We start from the raw sequence: 14,021 nt of genomic DNA on the forward strand, positions 1-14,021 counted from the left end.
GATTTGAAAAACAAAATATATCTCACCGGTGATCAGAAAGGTGTAAATGTCAGGTTGTATGGTCATTGTTGCGTCGGAATTCCTTTAACTTTTCCTGAATGCGCTTAATCCTCTCTCGGTTGCGACGCGAGGTGCCAGCGTTTTGCCACGCAGATTGTGCCATCCTCCAAGCAGCAGGCTCTTTGGGCTTTGTTACTTGAGTGAAAGTTCCAGCATCAATCACTCCTTTCCTCTGTAGGTCAGCTGCGGCGTCCTGCGCGGTGCTGTACATCACTGGGCCGGTTTGGAGGTGAACACGGAGTCGTGAGGGGTGAAGCGTCTGGAAACGCACGCCTTTTTCTTTCAGCGTTTTTCTGATGGGGGCATATGCTCTTCTCTTGGCCAGTATATCGGTAGTGTAGTCTTGTTCAAAGAAGAGACGTCTCCCATTGTACTGGATTTGTTTCTTCTTCCACGCGGTTTGAAGCACGAGCTCTTTAGTCTTAAACTCCAGAAAGCAGAGAACGATAGACCTTGGGTTGGCTTCTTGAGGAGGTTTAGCAGCGAGCGAACGATGGCATCTTTGTATTCCAAGTGGGTGGTCGGGGAGATCCAGTTCAGCTTTAATAAACCCTTCCACAAATCCCAACATGTCATCTTTTTCGGCACCTTCTTCTACGCCGTGTATTCGAATGTTATTTCGGCGTGAGCGTGCCTCTAGATCTGCCAGCCTCTCTTGAAGATGTTCGTTGAGTTCAAGTGTGTGGGACAATACGTCTCTTGCATCCGCGCTGAAAGCCTCCATTTCAGCAACTCTGCCTTCAGTTTCATCCATCCTATTTGTCATTTCCTTCATGTCCATCTCGATAACACCCAGCCTGTTATTCATTTCTCCTCTGAAGTCACTAAGCTCTTTCTTAAGTTGCCCCGTTGCTTCTGATAGCTCTTTGGCGATGTCCGTGTGTACTTTTTGTATTTCGGCAATGATGCTAACCCTCATAGCCTCCATGCTATCATCATCGGTTAGCTTGCTAGCGTCCGCGTTGCTATCCTCACTTTCACTCGGCGATAAAGTGTCTTCTTCGGGTTGTACTGGTGTCTTTCCTCGTTTCTTTCTTCTGTTATTTCCTCCTGGCATACTTTCCATCTACGTTTGTCTCTGAAATGTTGTGAAGTTTACAGGGGGAGCCAGACCCACTGGGAGCTGTTGGTTTATGCGACCGCTCGCCTTTCCGCCATTTTGAAAAGCCCCACATGGAAACATGTTTGTATGGAAACATCATGTCTGCATGGAAACATCATGTTTGTATGAAAACATCATGTCTGCATGGAAACATGTTTGTATGGAAACATCATGTCTGCATGGAAACATGTTTGTATGGAAACATTATGTTTGTATGAAAACATCATGTTTGTATGGAAACATCATGTCTGCATGGAAACATGTCTGTATGGAAACATCATGTCTGCATGAAAACATGTTGTATGGAAACATGTTTGTATGGAAACATCATGTCTGTATGGAAACATCATGTCTGTATGGAAACATTTTTGTATGGAAACATCATGTCTGTATGGAAACATCATGTTTGTATGGAAACATCATGTTTGTATGGAAACATTATGTTTATATAAAAACATCATGTCTGTATGGAAACATGTTTGTATGGAATCATGTTTGTATGGAAACATCATGTCTGTATGGAAACATCACGTTTGTATGAAAACATCAGGTCTGCATGGAAACATCATGTCTGTATGGAAACATGTTTGTATGGAAACATGTTTGTATGGAAACATCATGTTTGTATGGAAACATCATGTCTGCATGGAAACATCATGTCTGCATGGAAACTTGTTTGTATGGAAACATTATGTTTGTGTGAAAACATCATGTCTGCATGGAAACTTGTTTGTATGGAAACATCATGTCTGCATGGAAACATCATGTCTGCATGGAAACTTGTTTGTATGGAAACATCATGTTTGTATGAAAACATCATGTCTGTATGGAAAAATCATGTTTGTATGGAAACATCATGTCTGTATGGAAACATCATGTCTGTATGGAAACATCATGTTTGTATGAAAACATCATGTTTGTATGGAAACATCATGTCTGTATGGAAACATCATGTCTGTATGGAAAAATCATGTTTATATGGAAACATCATGTCTGTATGGAAACATCATGTCTGCATGGAAACATTTTGTCTGCTTGCTGACTGGGAATAAGAAGGTTAACAAATGTATTTTTACATCATGTAATAATGAACCAACCAATTAAAAATAGCAAAAATGTTTTGGAGTTTTAAGGTTTGAGGATTCAGAGGAAAAAAACAACATTAACTGAATAAACAACTAGACATCCTGTGGATGAAATGTGATTTGTTTTTTGACATGATCTGGAAAACAACGTCATTTTTCAGTCAGTGGAAACATTTCCATTCTTCTCATCAATACTTTTCCTCCTTATTTTCGTATCTGTGAGCCACCTGATCCGTACATGACTGAATGCCTTTCTGACGCATAATTATCCCATTATAATTATTTCTTGTCACATCGATTGAGTCTGACAACGATCTTACGAGCTGCCTCCATGCAGTCACTGTATTTTTGCTTCATTGCTGAGGCTTTTGATGAGAAACGAACGCCTGTGGTGAAAGATGAAGGCATCCAGGTGGAAGAAGAATGGTTTTATGGATTTTAAACTTTATTTTACCAACAAAAATTTCCCCTGAGTCTCACTTTACTTATGTTCCCACCAGTCAACTCATTGTCTTCTTCTCTCAGGATCTCAGTGTGTGATGAGGACAAATTCCGCCACAACGAATTCATCGGGGAAACTCGAATCCCCCTCAAGAAGCTGAAGCCCAACCAACTCAAAAACTTCAACAACTGCCTGGAGAAACAGCTACCTGTAAGTCCAATACGCCCCATGCATGTTTGTAGTTTTTGGTTTCTTTTCGCGTGTGGGAGAAGAAACACAGAAATGCGTCTGCAGACACATTCCTGATGTGGAACATCTCTCCATCACATTCCTTAAACTGCACAACACGTAGGCAACATCAACAGGATATCCAATCTCAGTTCAATGATGCTCCACTCCACTTCACTCCCATGCTCTCATAACACACAATCCACTCCCACACCACACTCAGTGGCTCAAAACCCAATGCTCTAATCTGTCATGTGGTTTAAATTCACTTCTTGTGGACGGTCTGCACTTCTTTTCACCTCACCTTTAGCTGCATTATGGCAACAATTATTCACATTTTCATCTCCTGAGATTTGATTAAAAACTGTGGCTGGTTTAGAAAAGCAGAAACAATTCAGCTTTTATTGTAATAACTGCTTGTGCTTTGGGGCCCCTTCAACAATGAATGCTAAGTACAGAAATAATTATAAAATGGATGTGAAACAGGAACTGACAGACAATCAGAAATCACAGTCTGCTCATAGTTAATAAAACAAAAAGATGATTAAAAAGGTTCATTGGGCTCTAAAATGTTGTTTAATACATCATTGTACCGGCAGCTGCATGTTTCCATAGCTCCCCGAGGAGACAGAGTCTTGTTGCCGAGCAGCCGCAGTCATGTGTCCTTTACTGAAGCAAAGACATCTAAATGCTTCTCATTTAATTTGCAATCGTACGACTAATGTAGGAACCATCCTGCAGCCATGAAATTTCACATCTCAAGTAAAATCTGCATCATAACTCTGCACCACCCCCAAGCTCACATCCCTGCATCGGCGCTTCCCTTCCAGTGATTTCCTCATTTATTTTCAGTTTAGAAATGAATGGAAATCACTTTTTTTTGGACATAACGTTACATTGACCATCGCTGTGAAATGAAACGAGAAAATGAACCAAAAATAAGACAGGAGTTTGTAATGAGTCACTTGGTTTTATGACGTGTAACATGCTCAGCTGGAGGCGTCTTGGTGTGTTAGGATCCATGCTGCACTAAAATACTGTATAATTAAGACAATATCTTTGGTTATTGTTGTAGAACATGGTGTAGAGCAATTCAGGAAAGGACAAATAACCAGTAAAACAAAATCAGGTTGAACATGAAAATGTAGACACACTCCAGTCCACCTGCTGAACCGAATGTCCACACAAATATCTCATCAGCCAATCAAACGGCAGCAACTAAAGCCCGTCATCATGCAGACATAATGAAGACCGCAGCGGGTTCCCTCCTGTCAGTAAGAACAGGAAACTGAGGCTACAATTCACACAGACTCACCAGAACTGGACAATAGAAGATGGAGAAACGTTGCTGGTCTGATGAGTCTCCAGTTCAGCTCCACATTCACATGGTAGGATCAGAATCTGCTGGAAACATCATGACAACATGGATCCATCCTGCCGTCAGGATCAAGGCTTCAGGCTGCTGCTGCTGGAATGGTGGGGGGAGGTTTTCTGGTCCCACTTTGGTCCCCTTAGTACCAGTATGACATGGTTTAACCAGCACAGCCTACCTGAGTCCTGCTGCTGACCATGTCCATCCCTTTCTGAGCACAGTGTAGCATCTTCTGATGGAAACTTCCAGCAGGATGATGCACCATGTCACAAAGCTCATCTTAGAGGAATGTTTTTAACTCTCTGCAGTGAAGAACTGAAGCGGTTCTGATGGCAAACAGAGTTTCAACGCGGTAACAGCAAGGTGGACCTGACGAAGTGGAAGTGTGTGTAGTAAAAGTGGAAACAACCGAGACGTCACTATGGACTAAAATCAGTAACACTAGTAGTTAAATTGGTCCTCAACCTCTGCAGACCTGCATGACTTCAGTGTTCGCAGTTTTACAGGAACTATTTGTAAACTGTTTACTCTCCAACAAACAGTGAATATATTTTCTCATGTTTATGCGTGCACCTTAGATGTTGATGTGTCAGACAGGAAGAAAAAGTGAAGGTTTGATTTTTAGTTCTTTGCTTTGGTCAGTTTCTTTTCTAGTTTAGCTGTTGGACTGCTGTGTCTCAGACTGTAAAAGACGGAGACTTGTTCGTCTATTTTGCTGCAGAAATGCTTAAATGCAAAGTAAAGCTGTGTGCTACACGGAGAGGAAGAGCTAACTACAGGTAACTCTGCTCCATTCGCTGTTTGTTTGGTCTGCTCGGGGTGAATTTAACTTAACCCATTGCATCCTGCCATCCAGCAGCTTGCGGTGCCGGCCGTATTGATGGCTCTGACCTGGCAGTGGAACATTTTGACTGACTTCTTCAGCTCATAAACAAGTCAGTGTATGAACCTGTAAAACAGATCTGTTACATTTATGTCGCCACAAAATCGTTCAGTTTATACCAAAATCAGATTTATTTTTCCAGACATGAAATTAACAACTCTAAGTAATACTGTATGTAGAGAGCTTGTAAAGGATGCACACGTTCACATCCCATCACCACCATCTTTAAGAAAAACATGTTGAATCTCCCGTTCCACCACGTCCTAAAGCTGCTCTGCTGGACTGAGATCAGGTGACTGTGGAGGCCGTTGGAGGACAGTGAACTCATCGTCATGGTGGAGATGATGTGAGCTTTGTGACATGGTGCATCATCCTGCTGGAAGTTTCCATCAGAAGATGCTACACTGTGCTCAGAAAGGGATGGACATGGTCAGCAGCAGGACTCAGGTAGGCTGTGCTGGTTAAACCATGTCATACTGGTACTAAGGGGACCAAAGTGGGACCAGAAAACCTCCCCCCACCATTCCAGCAGCAGCAGCCTGAAGCCTTGATCCTGACGGCAGGATGGATCCATGTTGTCATGATGTTTCCAGCAGATTCTGATCCTACCATGTGAATGTGGAGCTGAACTGGAGACTCATCAGACCAGTTTCTCCATCTTCTATTGTCCAGTTCTGGTGAGTCTGTGTGAATTGTAGCCTCAGTTTCCTGTTCTTACTGACAGGAGGGAACCCGCTGTGGTCTTCCAGATCAGTCGATCTCAACCTTTTCTCCTTGCAACTACCAGGAAGCTGGATCGTGAAATTCTCAGACTGGTTCATGTCTCACCAGAAACCACGCCAGGTTTAAAGTTTTCACCGTGTGACCAGTTAGCAATGTCTGTCAAACAGATGGATATGAAAACCTCGACTCTGGATCTGCTCTTCCAGCTGACATCAGCCTGAAGGTCATCAGCCTAACCTAGTTTCTTTTCTCTCAAACAGTTGAAGGTCTAGCCATCACAGCCAGCTGCTGATTCACATCACTGTTGTCATTTCCTTTTAAAACGAAAAACTGAACACTTTAAATACAGTTTCAGGGGAAATTTTGGCAAATTACACGTTTCACGCGACAGCTGAACTGAATGCCTTCGCGGTGGGCTGAAGGAACCCATTCGCTGTTTTTAACTCCTTATTCAAACTTGTAGGAGTGAATTAGAAATGTGAGCGTTGGCAGGACAAAATGTGTTGGATGGGTCTCACAAAGAGGTCCAGGAGGGATTCTTTCTGCAATGGCCACACAGTGAGTGAGTCACAAGCTGCGTTTCCAGTACAGTTTTCACAAAATAAAAGCCATATTTGTATGTTTTGTCAAACAACAACTGCGATTTGTTCCAATAAACGGTGTGTGGTGCACCATTTACAAAATGGTTCATCGGCTGACGAGAATTATGCAAGGTGGTCATGTAACGTTATTTTGGGGGTTTTCTAGTTGCTGTGGAGAATTTGACATGGCTTTCCAAAGCCTTTCTACTTTATTTTCTTTTCTAATTTATTATAAAACTCTGAAATTTGCTGTCTTTTGTTCCATACCGCTCCGTCTTTACCGGAAATGAATTGGTCACCTGACATCATGTCATGTCCGGGGACACAAAATGTGAAAAGGTTTACTTTGCACTTCTATGTCAAAATGTCTGAAGAACCTCCTCATGAGCATGTAAAAACTTTTTATATGTTGGCATTTCCATTAAACATCTTAGCATTTTGTTATTGCAGTATTTCAGTTTTGCACAATTCCAGGTGAGACGGTAACGCAGCTACTGAGAAGGACAATCGCCCTCATGAATTCATTCCCTTTCATCATAGAAAAGGCTGAATTTACAAGTCACTCCAATAAAGAGAATAACAAGAATGAAAAAACTAAAAATTAGTGACTAAAACTAAACAGTGCAACCTGGTGAAATGAAAATTATGAAACGGTTGTTTTAAATTTGTTTGTGATGTATATTTAACCAAACAACAATAAAGAACAATAATTACACATTTGACACTGTTTCTTCATTTAATTGAGTTGCAGGAAAAAAAGAAAAACAAACAAACAAATTGGTTCTGGACAAATTAGAGCACTTTTCTGTTGAACAGTGGGACAAAATACCTGTCAACAGGTGCAGAAGTCTGACTGAGAGGAACAGAAAACACCTGACTGGAGCGGAAACAAAAAAAGGATTGTTCAAATAAATACTAGTTTATATGTGATGTAACATTATTTGTCATATTTGTTCGCTTTTTAAAAAATATTTCTATTGAACCAGAATTAGAAAATAATGTCATGATTTTCATAAAAATTCTATTTGTTGTTACTTTTGTGAATTTCTGCTTATTTCACAGGCAGCTGTTTTGTTTGTTTTTTTTTCCCGTTCTTTACTAGGAGAGTATGAATACATTTGAGGACAACTGTGGATTGTCTAAAGTAGGGCTCCATGTTCGGTCCTGCAACCTTTAGATCAGGGTGCCCAAGTCCAGTCCTCGAGATCTACCATCCTGCAACCTTTAGATGCATCTCTTCACCAACACGCCTGAAACTGAATTCCCTCATCTGCACGTCATTCAGCTCTGCAGAGGTCCAGTAACCCCCAGCTGCAGCCTGGAGAATGGTTTGGACCTGGATATTGGGCGTGCCTGGATGTCAAATGGCCGTGGTTAGGGTTAGGGTTAGCAGTGGCCATTTAGAGGAAAGGAGAAACATGATCCAATCAAAATGAGGGGGCGGGGTTGGACATCCAGCCGTGTCCAATTTCAAGCCCCGCCTCATTCCCCAGTCTGCAGCCAAGACCGTCTCCAGAGGCCTGCTAACCACACACTCATTTGATTCAGCTGTTCTGGAGACGAGTTGCATCTAAAAGCTGCAGGATAGTGATCCCGGGACTGGACTTGGTCACCACTGGTCCACAGACCTGACATGAGGCCAGATATCAAGAGTTAAAATGATTCTGTAATGTAGACCAGAGGTTCCCAGGCTGTTTTCTCTGAGGACCCCTGAACTCGTCTCTGTGTGGACATGGACTTAACTTAAATCACACCAGGTCTGAGCAGTCACAGTGACGGAGACCCCAGGCTGCAGACCACTGCTGTAGAAACTGAACTTTTCATGTTGTAAGGCAGGGATCCTCGATGACCGTTGTCCTGCAGGTATCGGACATGTCCCTGCAGAAACACCTGACTCAAATGATTGGATCATTAACAGAACTTCGCAGAACTCCACAGGTTGAGGAGATCTTTGGTTTTTTTTTTGTTAAATCAGGCGTGTTGCTGCAGGGAAGCATCTAGTGCCTGCGGGACACTGGCTCTGGATGACCGGATTTGGAAGGAAACGATGGTGGATGATGTGTTATGATGAAGATGCTCTGAGTTGCTTCAGACCTTTCAGGTTTCATCATGTCAGATTGTTTTCTTTAGCAGGGCACTGTTGACAACAGACACTTTATTCCATAAAGCATCGACTGGAAGCCACAGACACATAAAAAAAAACAACTTGTAAAGCATAAATGATTGGAAATTAAACTACAGTTATGAGTAAACCAGTAAACATGACACAAACATAAATACACAATCATCTGTTTGTGCCAGGCCTGTTAGTAAGCTGCTGCCCATTTACACTCCCAGCAGTGACGGCTGCCTCTAGGGCCACCTGGCGCTGCCTTCGCCTTTTCTCCGGTTACACACTCCCCTCGCTTCATTATGAATGTTGGGGCTTGCATCCCATTAGCGTTGTTGGCTGTAATAAACGTTGTGGCATCCCCAGAGGGCCACATCCTCCTGCTAAGCCTCTGAGCCTCAGGTTTCTTTACCCCCCTCAGTTCCTCTCACTTTGTGAGGGAATTCCTCATCCTCTTTCTCACTCTGACCGGCGTTGGTCTGAAGGATCTCTGGTGAAACCCAGAGCCAGAACTATGCATCCATTTTGGGAGGTTCACCCAGGACATTGAACTGGAAGAAACCACTTTTTTTTTTTTTTTTTTCCATAGTCATTAAAATACGAGTCAGTCAAATAAATGTTCCCATTTAACCCATTCATGGTGGAATATTATGAGCCCCTTGTGCAGGTTGTACTTGTTTCCCTGGTAACCTGTCAGAGACCGTACGGTAGCAGGAACCAGTCAATCAGCCTGGCATATCACTGCGTTGGTTACATGTTTGAAGCCATCACAGAAGAAGGAATACTGGATATTTCACTGTACTGTTTAGCACTACAGCTACTTTTATTCAGAATTACGTTAAAACCCTCACGTTGGACATGTCCTGTTACGTTGTGCATTAAATTCAATTAATGGACATCGTCTAGCTGAGCGTAATAGAGTTGTCTCCCCCAAGCCGCGGTACATGTTACTGGGAAATGTTAAGTAAACAGTAGTCACAGCAGCGGGTTTGCTTATGTAAAGTGATTTTATGTTTGAGTAGATTAATGGAAAGTGGATGAGGGACTCATTAAAGGAGATGGAACGGAGCACAGACCTTTGTGGATGAGGAGCAGCGGCCATTTAGACGCTGACAACCGACTGATTAGTGATGTTAGATGGAGTTCATTAGGTGAGGTTTACATCAGTTGTTGGTGGAAAGGTTCTTTTCAGATCTGTGAGTGAAATATTACAGGAGACAGTGCAGTGAGGATGTCGTTGCATGTGGGCTGCGCAGACATTGTTATCATCAAGACATAGAGCCGCAGGTTTCTACGTCCTTCTTTCCTTTCAGTCCTTATATTCCTGGACTCCTGACAGCGTCTTTGTTTGAATGGATGTACTATTACTGCAAAGCAGCTGTGTGCACTTGACAGCGGAAGATTAGCATGTGTGTGTAAAAGTAAAAGAGAACACGCTTTAAGAGCTGCAGACTTGTCCATGGTTTAATTCTCTTCCACAAACATAAATCAGATTTTTCTGATAATTTTCTTCACAACAGTAATTATTGAAGTCACGCACTGATGTTCTGCCAGTGTCACAACGAACATGGAGTCATGAACAATACTTGTCCCAGCTGAGCTTCTATAACGGGTGGACTTTTTCTCAATTTCATCGGGTTTTTACAGGAATATTCTCACCCACTCATGGCAAATTAAATGTGGTATAAAAATGCTTTTTACACAAGTGAGCACAAGAAAACGTGATCATGCATCAGGTCCACACTCAAACATGCACTTTACAGCATTTTACATGTTCAGAGAATAATCTAAAGTAGCAGTTCTGCTTTTCATAAAATGGACCGTTTAATGAAATAAACATTTACAGTGTTTATTAATAGATAGGAACACACAAAGCACACATTTCCCAAAACACTGCACACCAGTTTCTTTGTTAGGAAACAATTTCTCAAAAAACATTTTAGTGTCAAAATGTAAATTTTGTTTCCAAAATTAGCACAAAAGAACAAAATTAGCACGCTTACACTGTAAAATCCAAGACACTCTTCTCTCACTGTGTTTTCACATAAAGCACAAAAAATGAGACAGACCTCTAAAAACAACAGCTAAAACAGAAAGAGATCCGGTGAACAGATGAGGTTCTGGGTCTGGTTCTAGACTAGGCATAGACCAGACATAATTTAATGAGATTTATTTCAATAAATTTGTACTTGTGAAATACATGTAATATTAAGATCCTTTTGCTTTTATGTTATGAAAATACTATATATATGCAGTATACACACACACACACACACACACACACACACACACACACACATATATATAAATATATATATATATATATATATATATATATATATATATATATATATATATATATATATATATATATATATATATATAATTTTTATCCTATTCTGATCAATAGAATAGGATTTTATCCTATTTTTATCCTATTTTATCCTTTTTTTTTTTTTTTTTTTTTTTTTTTAACCCCCAGTAAAACATTGCTGCCTCATGCAACAGCTCCCCGTATGTCATGTATGCAAGGCTGGATTATCCAATGGGCATCATACCACTGGCTGAGAGATGTTAGAAATGTCGTTTCACAGCGTATCATTCAGAATTTTTACAATGTTGCTGTGGGGGAGGGGGCCTCTGTAACACTCTGGGACCAGGGGCCTGTGCACTTTTAATCCAGCCCTGCATGTATGTCTGCAGTATCCAAACATTCTGCTTTGCCCTCTACTTGTTTTCTATGTAGGTTCGTACTTCACAGAGGAAAGTGAAACTCATTTAGGATTTATGGATTTGGGAGCATACTTTTTGACAAGTGGTGGCAGTTTACAGTTTTGTTTAGACTGTAATGTGGAGTAAAAATAAATATTTCTGTTCTTAAATTGATTTTTTCTTCACAACTACAAATTTACTGATAACAGGAGCTCGGCTGGTTTGTTCCAGTGGCATTTTCCACAGACTCTCCATCCCAGTTTCCTGTAGGAAGCCCACAGAGCCCACAGTGGGACATCCTGAACACAGAAAGTTTGCAGGAGACAAGAGAAGCAGAACGGATGTGGGAGTAAACTGAAACATGTTGGCGTTGTGGATGAAATAGATGCCGACTCCACAAGTCCAGGGGGACTGCTTGTAAAAGTCATGTGTGATTCATGTGGAGAGAGTCAGTTCCCTGGAGATCTCTGATTAGTATCCTGCTGCGGACTCCGCAGGACACATTGTTGAGCAACGCTTCCCACGAACAGTAAAAAGGCTGTTGTCGAGCTTGAGATCTAGATGTGCAGAGCATTTTCTACAAGCCTGCTTTTATTTATTCCTTCCTTCTTGGTGGGTTGAGCTAGTTTTTTTTTTTTTTTTTTTTATTACAAAGGATCGGAGTTTTCCACATCTTGTGTTGACAGGGGGGTTGGTTGGTTGGATGGATGGATGGATGGATGTATGGATAGATAGATAGATAGATAGATAGTTAGATAGATAGATAGACAGACAGACAGACAGACAGATAGACAGACAGACAGACAGACAGACAGACAGATAGACAGATAGATAGATAGATAGATAGATAGATAGATAGATAGATAGATAGATAGATAGATAGATAGATAGATAGATAGATAGATAGGTTTTTTCTTTGCCATTCATTCCAATGCAGCAGAAAAACACGGTAACTAAAAAAAACAAATTTGCACAGTTTCCAGTTTCTTTTTTCTTTTACACCTCCAGCAGTTACTTAGCAACATTAGCACTTTGTTACCACTCTCTCTTGTTTTTATTCAATCATTATTTATTTATTTAATAAGTCTGATCTAAAATGTGCTGAGGATTTATTCGCTAAAAAGTCATGCACAAAATAAATGACTTAGCTGTCATTTAATTTGAAGTTAGCTGTTGTTCAACGTCAGCTAACTTCAAATTAAATGACAGATCTACTGCCCTCTTCGTCAGCTGAGGGCCTGATTTACATTCTCCCCTCATAGACAGCATAAAGTGCTGCTTAACCAGCTGGAAATAATCTGTTGGTTTGTGTTTTCCTGTGCTGAAGTCAAGAATTAGTTATAGTGTTAGCTGATTAGCCAAATTAATGAAACTAAAGTTGGCTAATCAGCTAAGACTACTAGTCCAAGGTAGCTTGTTTAGTTAGCAAGTATAGCATAACAGGTAACATAACTTAAAGTACAGATGTTCCTTGCTGTGATATTGTTTTCAGTGTTGATGAACAAACTGTGTCTACAACGCACCATTGTTTAGTGTATTGTACATGTTTGAAACATTTTGCCATAGCTAAGCTAATTGCTAAGCGTCTGTCTGTGTTTCTCAAGACCAAGCAGGTAAAGAAACACAGATGTTCATGTGCAACATAACAGCAAACCATATGATTTATACAAAGCAGGGTAGCAGTTGTCGTTAACATTAATGATAATGAGAATAATATTGCTGTCATATAACCATTTCTTTTAACGACACTCAATCCAGTGATGTACAAACTACACATTGTCGTAACTTTTTAGCTTTAACATGGAACAATAGTTCATATCTGAGAATTTACAGGCCTTGTTTTTTGGGTTTTTTTTTTTTTAATTACAAAAAGGTTTTTTTTTTTAATTTAAATGCTCTTTGTAAAAAATATTTGTCTTCCCTGTGTTTACATCTATAACTTCCCTTCAGTGTGGTAGTAATTGGCAGTTTATAATAAATCAGAGTGGCAGAATGAGGCACAAAAAACTAATGAATATCAATGTGAAAAAGCACCCACCCCACTGAATTAAGTCACAGCCTAAATGCCCACATTTCCAACAGCCATTCACTTCAAGCAGCTCTTGATAAGCTTGAAGTTGTTAAGTCCTGGTGCATTTGCCCAGCCGATATGAGCTGCCTTATCCAGAACAATGTGTTGGTTAAAAATAAGTGCTGAGGTGTAAGAAAAAACCAGGGCATATTCTAAGAGTCGCGAACAGTGCTAGTGTTGCCTGTAAATTGCATTTCTAAGTAAGTAGGCTTAGCAATGTGGAGAAAGAAACAAAGCTGTGACAGCTCTTCAGAGGATTCATGTATGTCATTTTCGTAAGCCAAATTACATGCTTTGCTCTCAAGAAAGGCTGAAGTGCTCTAAGGTGGCTGTAAACAATGTAAAGGCACGATTACTTCGATATGATGAGATCTTGATGAATATCAAGCACATGCAGAGCTCTACTTCACCACCAGCTTTACTAATAAACCATCTGATTGGTGTTTGGTCATGTTTAAAAAATCATTAAATTGTGATATTATTAGACTTTTGCTTGTGCTGAGTTTAAGTCTTTTTGGATTTGTGTTTCTAGTTTTGCTTGTTTTTTTTAGTTCAGGGTGGGCTTTTCATGAAATTGTGACTCAGTTTAAATCCTCCATGTTATTCTTTGTTTTTAGTTTATAGCTATTTTATCCTGCTGTTTCAATGCTTT

General features: G+C 40.6%; 1 protein-coding gene across 1 annotated transcript in view; it reads left to right on the forward strand.

Annotated features, from left to right (window-relative positions):
* doc2b (double C2-like domains, beta) overlaps positions 1-14,021 on the forward strand; it is a gene marked incomplete at its 3' end in the record, with an annotated part of 203,611 nt that overhangs the window by 172,607 nt on the left and 16,983 nt on the right. Inside the window, exon 6 of the mRNA XM_079248261.1 lies at positions 2,773-2,899. Coding sequence (XP_079104387.1) covers positions 2,773-2,899 — 127 coding nt within the window. The remainder of the gene's footprint in view (positions 1-2,772; positions 2,900-14,021) is intronic.

This window comes from Telmatherina bonti (genome assembly GCF_933228915.1).
Source record: "Telmatherina bonti genome assembly, chromosome: 10".
Taxonomy (NCBI): Eukaryota; Metazoa; Chordata; class Actinopteri; order Atheriniformes; family Telmatherinidae; genus Telmatherina; species Telmatherina bonti.